At 45.5% G+C, this 21,896-nt stretch overlaps 1 protein-coding gene across 4 annotated transcripts in view; it reads left to right on the top strand.

Moving 5' to 3' along the window:
• The window catches only part of Runx1 (RUNX family transcription factor 1), a 237,047-nt gene that overhangs the window by 165,489 nt on the left and 49,662 nt on the right, over positions 1-21,896 (top strand). For all 4 annotated transcript variants that reach the window (XM_021256212.2, XM_021256213.2, XM_013071314.3 and 1 more), the window contains one exon: positions 6,900-7,004. In XM_021256212.2, coding sequence (XP_021111871.1) covers positions 6,900-7,004 — 105 coding nt within the window. The remainder of the gene's footprint in view (positions 1-6,899; positions 7,005-21,896) is intronic.

Below are 21,896 nucleotides of genomic sequence, written 5' to 3' on the forward strand. Positions count from 1 at the left end.
GTCATATATTCGTTCATGTATTGGTTCCAGTTCCACACCCCCCTGCAGATACTCAAATCTGTGGCTGCTCCAGTCCCTTATATAGTGGCATCGTATTTGCCTAGTACTGTGCATATCCTTCTCTCTCACACTCTTTAAATCATCTAGGTTACTCACAATACCTAATACAATGAAAATGATATGTGAAGAGTTGTTATATGTATTGTTTAGAGAATAATCCCAAGGAAAAAACTCTGTACATGTTTAGTTCAGGTGCCTCTTTTTTCCTGAATATTTTTGATCTGTGGTTGGTTGAATCCTCTGAATACAGAACCTCAAATACAGACATGGAGGCCGCACTCTATTCCTTGTGAAGGAAAAGATTTTCTCCGCCAGTCCTTTTGTAGGGCTGAGTTCTTCATTGCCTTGGAGGCTAAGTAGAATTAGATGTCATGAAGACCCAGCTGTCAAACCAAATGTTGATAGAGCAATTCATGAATTCATCAAACTTTTTTTTTAACCTTGGAACAAAAGATACTGAGATGAAACAAATGCAATCCATACCCACAACTCATTTCCAGATAACTTTTCCAGAAAATTATTTATCACAGTGTCAGTTTTTTCCAAGTTAAACAGCTATTTTTCAAATGACTCACTGTTCCGTACAAATGCTATTTCTATAGAAAACCGAGTTCCGAGCCCCTTATTTTCAGTCCTGCTTTGGACACTGTCACTGTATCAATAGCCTGGGCTCTAGCCTGCCTTCTGCCCCTGTGCCTGTAGCTGCCACTGTGTTAAAGACATCTGCATGCACACACAGGGACTTTGCACTCAGGTGGATGTACATCCAGGTTTTCATTCGGTTCAACTTGGAGAAACCAGGAGATTCTGTGCAAGTCAAAGGATTTGAACTCTGTTCTCAAATACCCTAAACAAATTAATTACACAGCTCCACTCTTAAAATGAGTGGTGTTTGGGTAAGGAAATGCAAGAGGAGTGTAAGCATCAATTTCCACTGTTAGATTGTTCCAGTGGAAAAATGAGAAATCAAAATTGAAAGTACATGGTGAAAATATACTCCAAATTCAGATTGCCGCAAATCTAAAGGTCCATTCATTTTAACAGTTTTATCTGTGATCAAACTTAAACCTGTAGTGATCTATAGGCCAAGGAGAAATCTTCCTGCAAACTTCCAGAGTTTTGGGGGGATTTCCTGAATTTGTAAAGAGCAGACTCTGGGACCTCCTTGGCTCTCTCAGTTTTCAAAAGCTGAAGGGTGTTATTTTTTTCCTTTTATTTTTCCTTTCTTGCTCTCTTGTGTGTTTCAAGTTTGTATGTACAACCAGCTTTCCTGCTGATACACAAGTGCGTGAAAAATGTTGTAATTGAGCTTCTTGAATGTAACCCCCAGAGCAGAGGGATCCTTCGCTTGCAGCCTTCCTTTGCATGACAAAGGAAAAGTTTCACATCCCCTGAAACTGCCTCCAAAAGGAGAAGATGATTCACAGGTCAAAACCTACACCAAGGACAGTGACAGAGCCACTTAGAAGCCATCACAGAGGCCTGTCTGCCCACCAGCCAAGCTCTGGAGCCCATCATCTTTCTACTTTGCATGTCTCCCCTACCCTGGCCTTTTGGGGAGCAGTGTATACATTCGCAGCAGTCCTGAGGTTCAGCCACTTCCTACAGGTGGTGAGGAATGGAGTGTGCCAGGCCATGTGGAACTGCAGGGTCCAGACGTGGCCTTGCTGGACCACCAGCAAGGCAGCTGTCAGTCACCCTCCAGCCCCGACTCAGAGGGGGATCAGAGCCGCTTGCCCTTGGAGAACGTGTCACGGCAGCAGGTGTCCAGGAAGGCTCACTCCGTGGTGACCTTCTTCCCAACTAAATAAAGCAGTTCGTACTTTGCCCTGGCTTTTAGATGGACAAACTGGCGTCAAGGGAGACGACACATGTTGCTGTGGCCTGGCTTGTTTATCTAGCGGATCAGCCGACACAGTTGTGCCTTACAATGGTTACCAGCTGGTGAGGCAGAAGTGAACTTGAAGTTCGAGTTGAACTTGGGCCTCGTAGCAGCTCTGTCACCTGCTACACATGCACGCACATCCACGCACGCACATCCAAACGCGCATGTGCGCGCACAGACGGAAACACACCCCCCCCCCCCGCTCTTCCTCACGTGACCTCTCACACAGCTCTGGTCTTCATGGAATCACATTTGTTGTATCTTTAATACTTTCACGGATATTTACTGAAAGCTTGCTTGATTCTTTGCTTTTATATTATTTCATTTACCTGCATAACAAGACCATGAGCTGCAAGGACTGTATTACCATCCATTTTGCAGATGGCTTTTGGCCAAGTTTCTATGAGCAGCAGAAGGAAGGCCTCAGTGCTCCCCCTTTCCCAGTGACTTCCGTCGAAACTCCTCGTGCAGGGGACCTGTGACCCCACAGCCAGCCCCCTGGGAGGCAAGAGCTGTCACCTCTCAGAGGTACCCATGGGGCAGCCATGGGATCACTGGTGCAGTATCCGAGCCTCTGCTGACCTACTTGCTGGGCCACAGCCAGCGGGTGCTTCCAGGAGGGCAGGGACTCCGGCCAGGCTGCGGCCATGAATGTGAACTCTCTAGTTCTCTAGTCTAGCCCCTTGGCACCTGCATTTGGCCCTGCAGAGCTGATGGGGGTGTGGTTGTTTAGCTGACCCGTTCTCTTGTGCCTGCTTCTGATGCCGGGCTTGCTCTTCCGGTTGCAGCTTGCTGAGAAAAACACTTGAGAGTCTTTCGCTTTCCACACCCACGTACTTAAAATACCAGGCCCACAGGTCATTTTAATGAGGGAATCTGGTTAATGACACGTGTGCTCCGGGGCACAGCCTACTTCTGCAGGTGCTGGCTAAGCTGGGCTGTGTCTCAGCAGCTATGGGGGGGGGGGGTAGAGGGCAGAGCATTCACCAGATATGCCTGGTGGCTACCTGCAACCCATGGTCAAGGTTGGTGCCAAGTCTGGCTGGAAGAAGGAAGCCCAGTGGAAAAAGAAAAGAGTATCATTTCTGCCTATAAGAAAATAAACAGAGGTCTGTGCACTTGAATTGTAGACAGAGCCCATTGTGAGGGATACAACCAGCTTGTCTCCCCTAGAGTGAACCCTGGTAGTGTGGTGGAAATGCCCTATTTGGTGGCTTTGGCTGGGGCTTTTTGGAAACTCCTGTGACTACACCTAAAATGATGAGCATAAAATAATAAGAATTATGATAATGAGGAATGATTTTGCAAATATTCACTTGGGCTGAGTTTCTCTGCAAGCAGGCTAGCCTGTGGTTAACCAAGGGGATGTCATAAGTGTTCAGTTGCCAAAGCCCAAATTCAGCCTAGGAAGAAACTGCTTTTGAACTTTAACCCACGTTCACAGCTAGTGAAGACAGTCTGTACACATTAGAGACACCAGGGTAGTTTTCACTTTCGGGGGACAGTGGCTGAGTGTGGGTAAAGTACCATGAGTTTGGATTCCTGGTGCTAGTGCCACAGAGTTTGCAAGTAGAGATTTAGGACTCCGGTACTAATAATGCAAAGATCAGTGAATGTAAAGCTCCGAGATTGGCGTACTGATGTGTGCATGCCCTGTGTGACTTTGAGCCGATTACTGAACCTCTCTGGGCCTTAGCTTTGCCACTTACTAAAAGCGATGAAATCTATGTTGTTCATTTCATGAGACTGTTGTGAAGACCAAATGAAAGAGTACATAGGAAAGTGTTTGAAAAGCTGTGAGTTCTACATAGGCCTCGAAATACCAGTATTAGGAACACAAACATTTGGTGGCTGTCCTTTAGGAAATTGTGGATGGGACAGCTGTAGGAGAAAACCATAGGGGTAGAACTGTTTCAGAGGGTAAAACACACTTGCTATGTCTTGATTGGGATTCTTAGGACGTTTTCTATTTGTACTGAGTGGAACACTGTCCCTTAAAAGCCCAAGTCCACCTAGAATCTCAGAATAGATTCTTACTTAGAAATAGCAACTTTACAGGTATAATTAAGGCAAGGTCCTACTGGATTTGGGTCCATGACTGGTTCTCATGAGGAGAGGGAGTTTGGGAGACAGGGACACAAAGTAGGAAGAGACAGCCTCCTGAAGGAGGATACAGGGATCTCAGTGCCGAGACAGCAGGCTACGGGGTGCCAAGGACTGCAGTTGATGCCAGAACCCAGAAAGAAGCAGGCAAGCCCTCCCCAGCCCCGGAGGGAGCGTGTTTTGGCCTGTACTTCGATTTTGGACATGTGGCCTCCAGAACTGTGAGAGTAAATTTCTGCTGTTTGAAGCCACTCTCCTTGTGGTCATTTATCACGGCAGCCACAAGAAGCAAATACGGCGTTGCAGAGGAAGCCCTCGGGCACCCACAGAAGATACAATTCCAGGCTTGCCAGTGACCTGGGAGCCATCCTACCGACCTCCTCCTTTTGCAGATCGGCACACTGGGACCCAGGGAGGTGAAACCTTTTGTACGGGAATCCAGCCCTTCTTGCTGGAGGAACCTACTGTTTCTCTCTGTCTCTTTCCGCCCCACATACATGCACACCCATACACACATACATGCCACAAATATACACACGCATGCATACAGCCCCATGCACAAAGACATGCATACACATGTATGTGTACACACATCTGTGCCCACACACGCACACACACACACACCCGGGGCCCCGTAAGGACTGGGCAATGTCACTATCCAGTGCTAGTGTCCTTAGGTACTTTATGTTTTCCATTTCAATCCTCTTCCACCCTGGAGTCCCCTCCCACCATCCTCTTCTCTCATATGTGTGAGGGACACTTTGGGATGCAGAACAGAACTTCTGCCCTTGGGAAGTTAGGCCTAGATAGGTACAAAGCCCATCCAAACCCACAAGGCTAGGAGGAGGGAGAAGCACTGTGGGTGGGGCACAGCCTTACCAGGGAGAAGATTCTAGAAGCCAGCTCTAGGATTCAGTCGTGATGATTAAGGTATAATTCTTGCTCTTGCGTGTTCTTGGTGAGAGGGATGGATGACCATGAGCACTTGGGAATGTTGCTTTATAGCATTTGGCTACATGGCTATGGCTGCCCCAGGGCTAAGGCTGCCATCACCCCTTGACCTGTGGTTAGAAAGCCAGACTGACCACAGCAATGGGCAGCTAATGAGGTGCCCTCCCTGGTGGGCCAAGCTAAGCTTCTTCTGCTCAGCCTTCCATATCAGCCCCCTGTCAGGGATGGAGCCCATCTGGAGTGTTACCTGGTAACATCTAAAGGATTTCCAAAAATAGCAGATCCACAAGGTCCAGCTGGATTCTTCCAGAAGCAGAAGACTTCAGATGTGGGGTCTCCTGGTGCCCCAGTACTCTGGCCTCATGGACCACCACTCCCTAGAAAATAGTCTCACCTGTTCCATTAGACAGATTATCTGAGACTTTGACTACAACGCCATACCAGGCAAAGCAGGCCTCATCATCAGTCAGTCACTTTCTGTCCTTTTCATCACAAACTTTAAGAGATGGGCATACAAATCCTTGGGGATTGTTTGGTGGAAGTTTTTCATGCTTAGGAATTATTGGCTTGCTATGGTCAAAGATTATATTCTCATTGAACATTTCTCCATGGCCTTTTTTTTTGTATTAACACATGCCTGACAATTGAAAATATTCTGTTCTTTCTACCTCGATAAAGGAAGAGAAGTGGAGTTTTAAAATAATAAGTAATTTTTGGAGCAGACACGTGGATGGGCAATGGTTTGCTTTCTTTTCATTTATTTTGAGTTTTATTTCATACTGCCTGGTTAAGAGAAGAAATTGTGTTGCTTAAAAAACTATATAGATATAGGACTTAATGGCATACTTAGTCAAAGATTATAATTCCATTATAGAACTTTGAGAAAAAAAAGGGAAGAGACTTAGTGCATGAACACCCACATACACCTTGAATACCAGGTGGTATTTTAGTGGTTTTACTCGTATTAGCTCATTTAATCTCCAGCAAAAGTCTGTAAGGTAGGGAAAGTTGCATATATATCTGTCCTCCAGGCAAGGATACTGAGGCATAGAGAGGTCTAGATCTAGGGACTTGCTGAAGGCCAGTTAGCCAGAATTCAAACCCAGAATCCATCCTCAGCGCCACTTGGTCAAGAAGAAATGTACTGAAATTATCAAACTGATGCAATAAAGATGAGGTCATCTTTCATAAGTATCTGTAAAACATCTACATGGAGACCTAGGTACATACTTTCTATTAATTGTACTTATTAAATCTCAGTCTATCAGTTACATATCCTGAAGTCTATTTATTGACCACAAATCGTTCTGGCCAATTATGAGTGCCTCTGATAACAGCTGGTATTTGTAAATCATGTTTAAAATCAACCAGCGATTAGTGTTTTTTTTAAATACAGAGATAATCACTCTAATTTAGCAAATCCTCAAACTTAGAAATTCTAAATTTTCTATTCCGCAGAAATACAAACAATATTAGAGAGGAAAAAGATGGGTATGGCTTCTTCATTCCTCTTTGCCCTGATTTTACAAAATAACTGGGGAGGACGATATGGGGAGAGGGGGTAGAGACAAGGGTCTGGGAATGAGTGGCTACCAGCCTGAGCCTTGGGATTCCCTGGAGTCATGACTTGGAAGAAAATCAGTTCAAGTCCCTCTTGATCCTGTTGTTTGTTGATGACTCAGCCAAATTTATATAAGCGAGAGAAGTGTCATACCTGGTGAAATAGTATAGGTGTGCAAAGCTAGACTCAAGGCAGCAATGGGACACCAGTAACGTGTTGAAGTCCTGTCACCTTTCCTGTTTGAGAGGTGGAGAGCATAAATTAACAATCAGTTAATTACCCAGCAGGTAGACTCAAGCTGTCCCCTCCTTAATTTTTCCCTATTTTGTGTCCCAACAGGGAAGAGCTTCACTCTGACCATCACTGTCTTCACAAACCCTCCACAAGTTGCCACCTATCACAGAGCCATCAAAATCACCGTGGATGGACCCCGAGAACCCCGGAGTAAGTGGCCCCTCGAAACCTCCTCCCTGGGGGACGTCAGGCCCATGCAGGGAGAAGGAAGTTTGCTGTCAGCGCTCTTACTCCTCAAAGGTTGTCTCTGGGCCCAGGGCTCTTTTTGAACATCCTCTTAGACGCCACAGGAAGTTAGCCTGACTCGTGTGCCTGTGAGAACTGTTTGGGCCTGTGTGAGACCAGGGAGTAGTCTCTGAAAGACACAGCGGAGTTCAGCAGGATTAGAAACAAACAGGGAATGGATATTGGCTGGGTACAAGGTCAGCCAAAAAAGGCCTGAGGATCTGAGTGGACCACAGGGGGCTGATTGCCATCCATGTTAGCTTTTTATTAATTTGTTAAGGCTGGAGATGAAAACTATGAATATGTTCCTTTTCTTTCTCTGGTGCAGGTCAAAAATCCCATTACAGAATTGTTTAAAATAGAGAATGGAGGGGTAGGAGTGCCTGGGGGAAACCAGTAAATATAGAAAGATGGGACCAAAAAAATAGCTCCTGTGGGGAAAGCTTTTTAAAAAAGGAGTGGGGTTGTTTAGTCTGCAGAGAAGATGTCTTCACAGTGACTTAATGACTATCTTTGAGTAAACACGAGAACAACACTCTCCAGAGCCACGCCCTGGCCCAGGAGCGGAGGCCGCCTGCAGTTCCAGGTCAGTGGGCCAGCTGCAGCCTGGGCCCAGCACCCGCATGCCTCCAAACCATGCCAGGGCCCTAGTGGGAAATGAGGGCTCTCTCCTCTCAGGGTCTGGAAGATTGAAAACTGGGGCTTCCTACTGTCACTAGAAACTGCTGTACAGGGACTCAGCAGGCAGAATGGAATGGGAATGTAAAGGCTTTGGGGCTGAATGAGTACTTCAGGCTTCAGCAAGTTTCAAGACCTCTCTGAACCTCAGCTTCCTCTTCTGTAAAATGGGGTTGATAATGAGAGCTTTCTTGTAAGAGCAAATGAAATGATGCTATGGGAATAAAGAAGGAGCTCAGGAAATGAGGGCACTCTTCAGTGGAGGGTCCCCGTCTTTAGCTCTGCACAGTCCCCTCCACATGACCTTCTCAATATGTGGTTTTGTGGGGATCTACAGTAGCCCTCTGGGGCCCAGCTCCCTCCACATGACCTTCTCAATGTGGTGGTTCCTGTGGGCCGATAGGTAGCCCTCTGGTATGTTGCTTTCTACAGAGCCATCCAGTGATCATGTCAGCTAGTAGCACCCTTTACTGCAGTCCTGATCAAAACCTCCAGCATCTGGATCATCTGTTAGAAGCATTCCCTTCTCTGCCTCCACTTTCCCAGTGCCCCTGAGTGGGTAGATCCCACAGAGAGCCCCCATGCCCACCAGGGACAGAACCAGGACATGGTACTCCACATCAGGGTCCCCTTGCCTCCATTTGCTGTGCTCAGTGGTGAGCTCCATGGCTGACTCCCCTCTCTCCCTGGAGGCCTCCAGCCTTTTCTCATTAAGCCCAGCGAAGCTTTCTGGCCATGCCCAGACTCAGGGAAGCCTAGGACTTCTCCACACCCATGATCCTCTTTATATGCGGAAAGCAGACCAAAGACACGAGACTACATCATTGTCACACAGCCCAGGAACCACTGTGGCACTTCCTGGGTTAACAGAGTAGAAATGGCTAACCAAAGACCCAGATCAGCCCTCCATTAAACATAACACCAATACCAATGGGCCGTAGCTCTCTACAGAGGACCAGAAAGGAAGCAAGCTTATGTTATAACAAGCCTCAGGCTTGGGAAAGGTGGTTATGAGGTATAAGGAAGGTGATGTGCAGGATGACTAAACTCAGAGAATGGCTCCTCTCAGGGACTGTACAATCACTAACTTTACAAACAGTAGTAACAGCCATTTCTTGGACAATTCAGAGGCTGGCCTGGCCGAGGAAGAATCTTAAACCAGTGGACCCAATTCTCCCTCTACTGTCGTTACTCTCTGAGGTGTAGAAAAGGCCTCACTGCCAGTATCTCCTGCAAGATTCACAGAACTGACGAGGTGGTTGAGCTTCAGAAAATAAATGGTGACTGCTATGACTTTTAAGAAGAGGCAGTCAGAAGGAAAGAATATGTCTTGGTGATTGTAATGGGCTGCCTGGATACTCAGTGTACAAGGCTCCTTCTGTTTTACAACTTAAAGAACCAGTAGTTAGGAGAAAGGCCCTTTGACAAACCCAAGAGATTCACTTCAGAGAGTCTTTCCTGCCAAATGGATTTGGGGTATAGGGAAAAATTAAATGTGCAGAAATAAGAAGTGTGATATACAGAAGTGTTTATAGCCTCAGGTAGATAGAAAAAAGCCAAATGCTTACAGGCTCCCAGGGCATCTGGGGACATGCTCACTTTTCTCTCATCTCTGGAGCTGGGGGCCCATCACTGCTAGTTTTTCTCCACATTTCCTCCTTCCTATCTGAACATCTTGATTCAAGGTGGGGGCTTCTTTTTGATGGAGCTGTGCTCTCTGTCCATGGTAAGGGGGACCCTAAATGCACATCGGGGCACTGAATGGTGTTAGTCTCTGTGTTAGAGACCTCCCTGGTCGCCTCTATGATGGTGGGGCTATGAGCCCTGGGCAGTTTTGGCAAAATGGCTCTGGCATTGCCAAGTTGAGTAGAGTCACAGAGTTCTCTTGTTTCATGAAATGAAAGACCCTGAGAGCTAGATGGCACCTGAGAGAGCCATCAGGATAAGCACTCGAGATAAGGAAAAGCAGCCCAGAGAAATGAGGAGATGCATGCAGGTCTAAAAAAACTGTTGCTGAGAAGTCAGAAACAGAATGAACAGTTTCTGATACCCCTTCCTAGGGTATCCTGTCCTGCCCTCCTGTCTACCTGTCCATTCATTGGTTTGGGTCTTCACTCACAGCACACTGTCTTATAACTCATCTATTATAAGCCCTCTCACCTGTATCCTTGGAATCCTCATATTTGAAATGAGGAATTGGCTTATATGTTGCGTACCTTGCTCTCAGCTCTAAGACCAGCAAGGTCAAGTGGTGGCACTTCATTACAGGTGTGGAGCCTTCAATGGGAAATGTTTGTGCAAAAGACCAGAGAGAGAGAGAGAGAGAGAGAGAGCTTAGCTCCATCAGCCTGCCATTTGGGTACCTGAGTAAAGGACTAAGAATAAAAAACATCCTCACCCCATCTGCTGGTTGTGCCCACAGGAAAAATTGATGTTCCTGCCCCTCTTTCATGGACTCCAGTAGTGAAGCCAGGGTAAAAGTGAATTTATTTCAAAGAAAATTAAATATCTTTCAGTTTAGGTGACTACTTGCTTTTTTTGCACCAGCCGACCTGCCACTTAATATGTCAACATTTGTTTTTTTCATAGTCCATGGGAATCTTTTAAAAACATCTCAGACCAGCACAGAAATTAGTAATTGTTGAACAATTCAATTTATTATAAAGAAAGAGAGCTGTCCAAAGATACTCTCTGTCCAAGATTGGTTCTTGCAAGCAGCAAAAAGATGTGTTTTCAGTTAGTAGGTAGGACACTTAGTAGCTTGTTAAGGCATTGAAAGACAGTTTAAGCATGAAAGATGCAGTGGAAGGCATTTTCCCAAAAAGCTTTTTAATAGTTGTTTGATGTACTTCTTGTGTTTCTGGAGATCTAATGAAAACATTCCAGATCTTCGCTCATCCATGTATAATTTAGGTGACTGTGATAATACCGAAATACCAAAGCACAGTCTATACAGGTGGTTCCTAAAATAATTGGAATGCATAACGTGGCTCAGTGTGATGGAGGAAGGTGTTTTGCAGAGAGGAGGGTGGGGAGAGGGAACAGGTGGGGTACTACCTGATGGTTTTGCTTGGGCAGCTATTACCTGTCTGGTCAGGTACCCATTACATCTGGAACACTGAGAAACCTCACTGAAATTCAAAAAGATCAATAAGACAAATACTGGCCATATCCTGGGGCAACTTGTGCCCTTGGGGAAAGGAGTTCTTCATAGTCACCGTGCTCTGCTTCAGCTCTTGAGATTTGTCATTGTGGTTACCAAGGTGGAGTCCTTCCTACAACTTTGGAGAACTTTCTAGGGTGGGAGCCTTGCTGACTAGTCTTTTTTTTTAGAGAGAGAGTTATAGTTAAAATGGGTCAACCAAAGGGACTGATGCTTCATTGTGCAGTTGTTTTTTTTAAGTACTTTGTCAAGATTATGTCTGCACAAATATAATTTTCTTCTATGACATTGAAAGAAAGTACCAAAGCTATTATATATATATATATATATATATATATATATATGAAGGAAATGGGATCTTTATATGTGGCAAGTATGTTTCAAATGAAGAAACACGTGAAAAGGACCTGTAAATTTACCGTCATAGTGGACTTAAAAATACTTAAAAATCAAGGTTGTCAGAGATGTGTGTGATGACTGTACTTATGGATTATTCTTATGATTAAATAGAGTTCTTTGTGAAAAAGTTACTTTTTCTTCATAATAAAAATACCTAAAAATAATAATAGCTAACATTAGAAAATGTTAATTGCCCAATACCAAAGTGCTTCAGGGACATTAACTTATGTAATCTTTGAAAGAATGAGTAAAAAAATTAAAACAAAAAGAAATAGAGTGCCTTGCGCACTGTCACCCAGAATTGAAACTAAAAAGTCCTGATATTGGAATCTACAGATTCCAACCTCTGTCTCTTTCTAAGAACTCTGCCAGTATTTGAGCTTCGTTGTATGGTAATTCCTGTATTTTTTTACTAGGAGAGTTTATCAGTGTAGGTCTGATTCACATATGGTTTTCTTTGTGAAAGCAGAGGCCTGTAGCTTTTATACTGACAGGAAGGAGTCAGAGTCTTCCTCTCGGCAGGGCTGGAGAAGTCCTCCTCAGAAAGTTCCTAACATAGTCACTGCCGAGAGGGTCCCACTTATCGGCAGTTGGTTCTGCATGTCTCCATGATCTGCTTGGGGACCTAAGCCAAGGACAGAGAACAACATGAACCCCTGGCACCTGGGTTGGCATGCAGGACAGGTGAGTAAGATGACAAAGTGACCACCAGGACAGCCATCTGGGCTGGGTTCCCCGTGAGTGGAGAGTTTCGTGGAAAACTGTGTGTCACTCTTTGCTCCCAACTGGTTGTTGAAACATCACATTTATAGATCTGTGATCTCAGGATTGTGATTTCCAGTCCACAATCATGTTGTTCCTGGGGAATCGCTTCAGGCATGCCTCTTGGATAATGAATGGTGATCTACATATTCCCTCTTCCCTTGGAGTTTCCAAATATCAGATTTGAATGTGGGTTGTTTCTAGGTGAAATCTTGATCCACAGAAATGATTCTTCCACCCCTCCTACCCAAATACAAAGTAGGAGGGAGACAGGGTCAGAGAGGAGGAAGATGCTGTACTTACTTACACCTACCCCCTCCCCACTTTGAAAGGCACTTCCAACTAAGGTGGAAATTCTGGGGGACTTTCATGCTATTACTTTAATTTCCCCAACTATCTGAGGACTTAGCAAAGGCAGTTTTTAAAGCATTAATAACAATCATGCTTAAGAATTTCCAACGAATTTTACAATCACTTCCTGTTTATTATTTTTGTAGTTCAAGGAGATCTCCCTGATTCTTGAAATCAGGCTAAGGTCTGGGAAGAATCCCAGGGACAAATGGGAATGGGAGAAGAAACCAGAAAGGCACGTGCTTCTGCCCTTGGAAACAGCAATAACCCACTTGCTACGACTCACAGTAAGCTGGGGAGAGGCCTGTGGATTCTTGGTGACTACCGAGAAGCCACTGAGAATTCTTAGAGGCTATTTGCATTTTTATAGGAAGGAAAAAAAATCAGGGTTCCTTTCAGGTACCAGTGAAAACCCAACGAAATAATCTAATGCAGGGAGAGAAAGAGAGGGAAGAAGAAACATGGAATGAAGCTTACCCCATGGCTATGACTGTCTCTTTCCATGCACATCAGTGTAAAACTGCATTAGTATTGTGACTATCATGGCAGTGAAGCTGAGATCAAAACTGACATATTGCACTTGTTAGAGGTTATTATATGATATGCTAAAAGGGGAGGGGGGAATGCCTATCTGCATTTAGGCTTCCGTTCCTTAATCTTAAAATGTGTAAAAAGATTTATGGATCCCGAACTCAGGGACATGGGTTTTCACACTGGCGCCACCAGACCTGTGGGTGTGAACCTCAGCAATTATCTTAAGTACTTTAGTCCTCATTTTCCTCTTTGGTCCAACTAAGCAATGGGACGAGATAATCTCTAAATTAGTTCCCACTCCAACGGGGGTAACAAAATATTGTCAGCAAGATAGAAGCATGGGTTCCCCACAAGTGGGGCCCTCCACAGACCACAACCTCCAACCCTCCTTCTCGGGCGAGGCCACCCTGCATCACAGCAGACACATCCACAAGCACCCGGCTTCCACATTAGGTATCGTTTTTTGCTGTAAAGTTTAGAGAGGGCTTTGTAATTTGTTTTTGAAATTCTCTGGCTATGAGTAACTCATTTAATTTCCTGTGGCCCTGATTTCTCTGCCATCAACATGGGATTTTGACCAGCAGTCAGGTCTTCATGTTTGCACTTGCTGGTTCTGGGGGCCAATGCCTGGGTGGGTGTCTGGCCCAGCAAGCCTTTGTAAAACAGGGACAGTGGCTGTCCGAGTGTCACGGGGTTGGGAGGCTGAATGCCACAGCCTCTGCAGCTTGCTCAGAACCCTGCCTGGCACACAGCAAGTATTGGAAGAGGTCCGCTATGATTTGTGTTTAGTCTTGGAATCCTTTTGGAAATGAGAAAATTCCATAAACAAAAAAGGTCTGTGAAGCGTAAACTTAAAAATTCATGAAGTTGCCATAATGTTGCATTTTTTAACACTTAATTAAACATTTATATATTTTGACCTTTTTTTGTTTTAGTTGTTTTAGATTTAGGCCCAATAAAACTTTCTTTTCTGGCCCATCTGTGGGCCTTTGAAATACTCTGGGCGCTGTCCCTAAATCCCTAAAGGGTGAAATGGACTTCCCCTCAAACATTGCATTTGGTGAGAAACCTCAGGGAAAAATCATGCCTCAGTAGAATCAAAAGTTGGTACTTGAGAGCTAACTCTTAGGTGCTTTTCAATATATACATGATACAGTTGAAGCAGGGTCTCTTCCTCACTGTTGTAGAAAAAAAGCATGATTCTTGTAGGGCATCCTTGGGGATCCTCCGGACATTGGTTTTAGGATCCCTCACAGACACCAAAATCTGCAAATCGTCAAATTCTCCATGTCAGATGGTATAGTATTTGCATAGAACCTGCACATATCATATCATATCCCTTGAATCTTGTCCGGATTACTTACAGTACCTAGCAGAGTGGTAATGCACTACAAAGAGTTGTTATACTATGTACTCTTTAAGGAACAAGGATAAGAAAAAAGTCAGTACGAGGGTTTCCAATAGTTGTAGTCCGAGGTTGGTTGAACCTGAGAGATGTGGCCCTTGAGCCAGGTTGGCCCAAGGTGAACACAGTTGCCTGCCGGAGGCCTGACTCTGTAGGCACAGCTCAGCTTTTCAAGCGCAGAAGCTTGGTCGGCCTCCCTCTGAGTTTCCTAACGGAATGTGCAGCTCCGGAGTGCTTTGCATTTGTGTTTGGCAGCCCCCTGGCCCCTCGGTGGGTCGTGTGCTCCGTGGCTTGGCCTCCGGGTGGGATGGTCAGGTCCCGTAGCTGTGTGTGCATCTCCCACAGAGCCAGTGGCCCCACAGCCTCCTAATGGATTGTGGCACCGCAGTACATTATAGTGCATCTGACTCCCTGCTTTCAGGTGGATTTTGATTATTTTCATCCTCTAATCACTTTCCATTTTTCATTTTATAAAAACCCTCCTTGTGTTTTCCCAAAGCAAAGCTTTGGGGTTTTTTTCCTGTAAGCCATGCATCGAGGAAAGGCATTAGTAAGAAGCTGAGACAGTGGGTCTCTCTCTCACCAAAACAGAAGAAAAAAGAAAAATTGCCAGAAGTTTTGCTTACATAAGTAAAACCTATTCCCCCTTTTCCTGGATATGTGTTTAAGTTTAGCTGAGCTAATTTACAATTTCTGAGTTCCATTCTTTCCATATGCTTTTTTTTTTAAATGATTTTTTAAGGAGGCTTGCTGTTTGGTTTACACTATGAAATGTTGGTGTCACAGGAGGAGTGAATTAAGCGTAATTAGTGTGTGTTAACAGCTATCCTATCAGACACATCACAAGACACTGGCATTTGGTTGGATGGGAAGGTCTTTTTCAACATGGAAGTTATACAGTATCACTGAGAAAGTTTGCTACAGTCAATAGCAAATACTCCAGGTATTCCTCTGTAGGTGAAAACCACTGTGAGGTGAAAAAAACCCTTAAGTACCCCAAACAAAGTTCTTTTCTGCTTGCCTTTTTGAAAAAGTAACACAACAGAATTATCTGCCAACTCCCTAGACCCTTATAAAGTCAGTTACTGACAATACCTTAATTTGGTGTTTCCGTGGGTCGCACATAACTGTACTTAGGTTTCATTAAGACAAGTATTGACTAAAACCTGCACTGTTATCCAGATCGTTCAAGTGTGCTTTCCTATACTGAAATGTTGAACATTTGATATTTTATTTGCTTGCTTGATTTCATTTTTACTTTCATCTACCATGAGGATAAGTCATCTTCTGGTCATTTGATATAAAAAGTAAATATTTGAAATAAGTGGGTTCTTAAGTACTATATAAGTTTATGGCCCTATTAGATTTGTTCCTATTATCTCCTTAATTTTAATTACCTCTGAGAGGTTGTGTGATATTTCTAATTCATTCATTTTAAGAGATAAGGGGATGTACGCAGTGACATCTTTTGCTCTTCCCTAACATTGTTTGCAGGGAAGAGCCCAGCATTTCCGAGGTGAATCAGATCGAACATGGGACTGTGGGGAGCTGCAGGGAGTGAGACAGGAGATTGGAGTCAAACCTGGCTTCAGGGCTGATTCCTACTACTTACCAGTAGTGTATTTCAGTTTCTTTCTCTGTAGAATGGGCTGCCTGATACATATCTTGCAGGGAAGTGAAGATTAAATGACATAGACCAAGAGGCAGGCTGGGGCAGGGCTGAGGGCCCAGGTGCCAAAGTTGGCGCTCCATGGTGACTACACAGATCCCCCCAGCCCAAGCTCTGCTCCTCAGGTGTAAGACCAGGAAGAACACACCCTTGTCTTGGGGTTTCTTGTGCAGAGTGAATGAACCAATAGAGCTGAGGACATGGCCCAGAACTGGGCACAGATGTCTCCCTAAATGGTACCTCTTGTTACTAAAGTACACGCCAGGGACATGGGCAGGTCCCTTTCCACTGTCCTTCAGTGCTTACCCAGGGAAACAAATGGAATTCTGCCCAAGAATTCTGCCAAGGTTTTAGGAAAAAAAAAAAAAAAAAACAACCCAAAGCTGGCAAATTGGGCCCTTGGGATATAATACAATGAGGGCTTTTTTCTACAATGAAGCACTGAACCGGCTTCAACAAATCCATTTCTCATGAAGAAGCACGGCCACATTCTCTATATTGCCCGGGTTCTTTGGAGGAGGAGTGGTCTTTTTCAAACAATTAAAGGCTTTATCAAAACACAGTTCCATTTATAACTGAGAATTAAGCGCACAGGCTGATGTGCAACTCGCCAAGGTTTTTAGCATCTAGAAGCTTCCACTAGGTCATCTATAAGATGAAAATAATAATAATAATAATAATAATACAGGTCTGTCCACTACATAGGGTTGTTCTGTATAAACTGAGATACTGTATACCAAAGTGTGTTTTAAACATCTATCTTCTAGATAATAGAAATATGAGTTAAATAATTGAAAATGATAATAGAAAAATATCTGTTAGCAGTTTGCATATATTATACAAAATCCTTAGCAATATTAAATAAAATGATTGGGTTCTTGAAGATGGATTTCATGTTATTGTGTCCTTCAAGGTCAGTAAGAAGAAAATCACAGTGAAGGAACAGACATTTAAATCAGCCAGCACTGTGAATCCATACTTCCAGAAATTTTGCCTTATGCCATTAGAATATCTTATTATATCCTTTGCTTACATCTATCTACCTTTTAAAAATGTGGAAAGCAAGCGCAAGGACCCCAGTTCGGTCCCTGGTTCCTAAATAAATAAATGAAAATGTGGAAAACAAAGAAAGCAACCTTGGCAAACAGTTGAGAGTTAACTTTTATTTGAACACATTTTTTTCTTTTCCAAAACCAAAACCAGTTTTTCTCCTATAACTGCATTATCCCATGTTCTTTCCATGTTTCCATGAAGCACACAGCCAGAGACCTGGGAACAGCAGCGTGCTGGGAAAGACCACAGGGCAGCCTGCTGGGAGCTCCGGCCTTGTTTTCCCCCCCATGGCTTTTTATATATGGTGCTGCCTGAGATTTCTGGACTGGGTTTCGGGAGATGAAATGCTATACTCTTGAGCCTTTCTGCTGGTTTCAAAACCTGCAGCTGCTTGAGGGTGAGACTCTTCCAAGGCCCAGCCTGCTGTCATGTTCATTTGCTGACCTGCAGGCTGCCTGCCCAGCCTGGGCAAGATCAGAGAAATCCCTTCTACTCCTTGGGTGATTCAGCCAGTCTCAAAATAAATAGGCAGCCCAGTGTGGGGAGAAAGAACTGGAAACCACTGAAATCTGAGTCTGGAGGTCTAGGCTGTGCTAGGAGCTGCTGCTGTGTGGAACATAGAGAAACCCTGTGCCTTGGGCAGGGGAGAGGCAGGCCTGGGTTCTGGCCTGGCCTACGCCTCCCTGTAGCTCAGCAGCACACAGTTCCTCTTAAACCTCAGTTTTCTCATCTGCAGAGGGAGGAATTGGTTATTTGAAAGGATTTTTCCCCTCCTCCAAGTAGGATACTGTTTATAGGAGCATTTGTCCTTTGAAAGCATTATCTTCTGGCCTGGAGAAGAGTTGCGGCCTTGTGTGGTTCATGGTGTCCAACTATCCAGACGGAGAGGATGACGTGGGCGGGGGGTGGCAGGAGAGGAGGAAGAGGAGGGAGGGAGGCAGGAGCCCCTCACACCCCAAGCTGGGGGAAGAGAGGAATAAAACTCCACACAGTGACATGCTGTACGTAGGGGAAATCATCCGAACTAGATTTCCCGTGACTTTGGCAACACTGAAAAAAAAAGACATCCTTAAACCCACAAAGCGCTTGATTGTCCAAATCTTGACGTGGCCCAACTCCCCAAAGCTGGCCGGTCAGAGACCTTGGTGTTAATTCCTCGGCCAACTAAAGCAAGATGGTGTGAGTTGCGCTGACTTAATTGTTGGAGCCGTTTTGTGAGAGAGGCGCCTCCCTCCTGGGCCCCCTAGCAGTATTATGGGCTGTTCTTCCTTACCTGCTCTGCCTCTATCTTCACAATCTAGCCGCAAACAGCTCTGGTTGACCACACCACTTCCCTATTGAAAGTTAATACTGTTTGACTCATTCTGTGCTACTAACCTGAAGCCAAAGAAAACAAGCCAGAGAATAACCGGCTTGTAGGGAGTTTGGAAAGCTCTCAGCGGCCCTGCTTTCAAAATCCTATACAGTAGCTTTACTATATCTCTTAGCTGCAGCTGCAAAGAAAATGAAGGAAGCAGAAGTGGCTAAAAATAATAATAATAATAATAAGGGGCGGGGGTGGGGAAGAGACAGGGGAAGGACGGGGCAGGGCCCCTCAGGCTGGGAAGAGACAGCCCAGCCTGCCATACTCGGTGGGACTCCTTCACGGATCTCGGATTTTTCCCTAACACACCAGACTATTCGCACAGAAGAGAAACTATCTAGGGTGTTGAAAGGAGCGAAAAGTTCAAACCACTCTGGAAAAGGTGGTTTTCCTACCGCCAAAATAGCAGAGAGGAGCTGAGAGTGTGGTCCCCCAAGACCAGCACATCATATGCAGGGTCCCAAGGGGCGACAGGCCAGGGCCAGGGTCTGTTACCTTCAGATCTGAGGGGGATTTGGATGGCAGAATGTCACCCTGGTGCTGGGGCAGGAGCCCGCCTTCTCCCTCTCCATCGGAATAAGTAGAACACCCGCCCCCCATCACCCGGCAGACTGTAGGGACCAACGTTTTCCTCACCGTGCTGCAGCTCGTTCTTAGGGCATCCAGGCTGCTTCCAGCCTCCTGTTGACAACCATGGGTAAAGGCAGCCTGAGGCCTGGATGCTATGGTCCATGCCCCAAACATCCTGACTGTCTTTTCTGGGTGTGTGAGGTCCATCCTGAGTGCTGGCTGTCTTACTAGTAAGCACCCCCTGCCGGCCAGTCCTGCTCTGCCCTTGGCTGGCCCCTGGGAACCCGCTTCCTTGAGGCCAGTGCAGAACTTCAGTGGTGTTTATGACTGGAGAGAGATGTGAGAATCAGGCGACCTCCCTTGGCTGTGGGAAGGCCCTGGGGCTGTTGGGCAGGGTGTAAAGGCGGGGTGTCTTCCCAGCCCCTTTGCACAAGCCCAGGGCGGCACAGACCACTAGGCAGGCTGCAGGGTGAGCACCCCCAGGAAGCCCAGCCCAGGGAAAGCCTGTTCATACACTTATTCAGTGAGCACTGCCTGGAGCGTCTCAGCCTTGAATGAGTTTCAGTTTACCGGGTCCCCACGCAAAGCTGTGTAAGCTATTTGTTTATGCTATTTGTGCAGGATGTCTGCTGATGGGGAAGGGCCTGCAAACCCCCGCAGGGAGGGAGGAGGGCGCACACACAGGCAGGGCCAGGCCCCGGGATGGCACAGGGGAGCTGGCGGGCTCTGGGACTCTGCCTCCATGCCTGAGCCCTGTCCACCGGGTGCTCCCTGCTGGGAACCGAATCCACAGTGCCTTGAAGAGGCAGGTTGATAATACTCTCCATTCCAGGCTGGCAGAGGAGCTGGGGCGCCAAGACTCTGCCTGCCGCCACTGTCCCCACAGAGGCCACCTCTGGCTAAGAGTGAGACACCTCGCAGTTCTCCACCCTAAACTACCATTTCCTCGCTTGTCACCAGACAGAGCAGGAGAGACCAAGGGAGCGCAGCGACAGCAGCTTTTGGGGTGCAGGTCTCCAGGAGCCCACGTGAGTGAGCTGCAGACCCGCTGCCTGTGACTCAGAGCCAGCTCTGAACTTGGGGAATTGAGTGCTGCTTTGGTTTTCGTTCCCTGAGTCTTGGGGGCCTGATTGGAGGAGGAGGGGTGGCCCTGTGCGGCCTTGGGCCTGCAGTTGTGTCGGTTGTTGACCTTGCCTTGCCTCAGCTGCCTGATTGTCATCGCCCACACCTGTGTCTTTGCACTTGCCTGGAGCAGAGAGGGGTTAGCCCAGTCTTCAGGGCGATCATGGGATGCTTCCTGTTTGAGAGATGTAAGGCTGTGATGTGTGCACGTGTGAATGTGTGTGATATAAGTACATGACCTGTGAGTTGTATGATGTATGTCTGTATATGTGACATATATCTGTGTTGCAATGTGTATGTGTATATGATATGTATGTGTATGTTATCTGTGTAAGCATGTATGTGTGTGATATATGTGATTTGAGTATGTGGTATGTATCTGTGTTCTGAATATGTGTGATGTGTATGTGTGGTATGTATATGGTATGAGTATGTATTTTGATGTGTATATGTATGTGATCTACTTATGCATGTATGTGTGTATGTATGCATAAAAGTGATTTGTGTGTATAAGTGTGTGATGTAAGTGTAATGCATGAATCTATGTGGTGCATATATGATATATGTGTGAATTTATGGAATACAAATGTCTGTTTTGTGAATGTATGTATGTGTGTAAGTGTATTGTGAGATGCGTATGAGATGTGTGTGACATGTGTGATGAGTGTATATGTACATGTGTCATGTGTATGTCTGTTCATGTGATATATAGTATATGATACGTAGATATGATTGGTGGATATATATGTGTGGCATGTGTATGTATGTTATAGGTGTGCGTGTATATTATGTGATACAAGTATACAGTATGTGTGCATGTGGGGTAGGTAAGCCCATGGTCTGTATGATGGATAGTGTATGTATGTGTGCTATGTGTATATTGTGTAACAGATGTATGTGACATGTGTATGCATGGGGTATGAGTCCATGATCTATGTGGTATGTAACGTGTGTGTGTGGTGTAAGTCCATGGTCTGTGTGGTATGTGGTGTATGTTGTGTGTTATAGTATAAACTGTGTGATAGATGTGTGTGATGTGTGTGTGCATGTGGTATAAATCCATGATATGTGGCATGTGTGTGACATGAGTACATGGGGTACCTGTGGCATCTACATGCATGTGAACATGTGTGCATGAAGCCCTCACCGTGGAGAGAGAAGAGAAGCTGCTGCTCTTTTTCTGGGTCCAGGTGAGCTCCACCAGCACCAGGGCCTTCTGCCTGTCCACTTTTGGTTTTCGCTGTGATGAAAGAAAATGGAGATGAGTTTCTGATTTGACTTCTAATGAGACAATTCTCCATGAAACTCCATCTGCTCAGTGGTGGCGTTTTCCATGAGCAGTTTCCTCACAGTGGTACTGCAGCTGAAACTATAGTTCTAAGTTCCTTTGCCCCAAATTAATCCTCTTTTTCCACACCCAGCAGAAGGTGATGGGATAGCACCAAGCCCGGAGGGTCTGAGCATTTATTCGTCATTTGGTTGTTCAGTTCACTTTTAGTGATCCTACTGTGTGCCAGGTGCTTAGGCTAGGGATACAGCCATGAGGAAAAGAAACAGAGTGCTTGTCTTCTTGGACCTTGCAGTCCAGTGGGCACAGACACACCCTAGTGACACAGCCAATGCTGTGGAGGAAGTCAAATCAAAGGGCTGGGGGCTGGCTGTGTGGAGGAGAATTAGTAGCTGAAGGAGAAGATGGCATTGAGCAGCTACATGGAGGAGGAGGTCAGGAGGTATCTGAGGGCAGAGGT

Source organism: Heterocephalus glaber, unplaced genomic scaffold (assembly GCF_053883595.1).
Source record: "Heterocephalus glaber isolate CG9 unplaced genomic scaffold, H.glaber_assembly_v1.0 deba00000122, whole genome shotgun sequence".
In the NCBI taxonomy this organism is placed as follows: Eukaryota; Metazoa; Chordata; class Mammalia; order Rodentia; family Bathyergidae; genus Heterocephalus; species Heterocephalus glaber.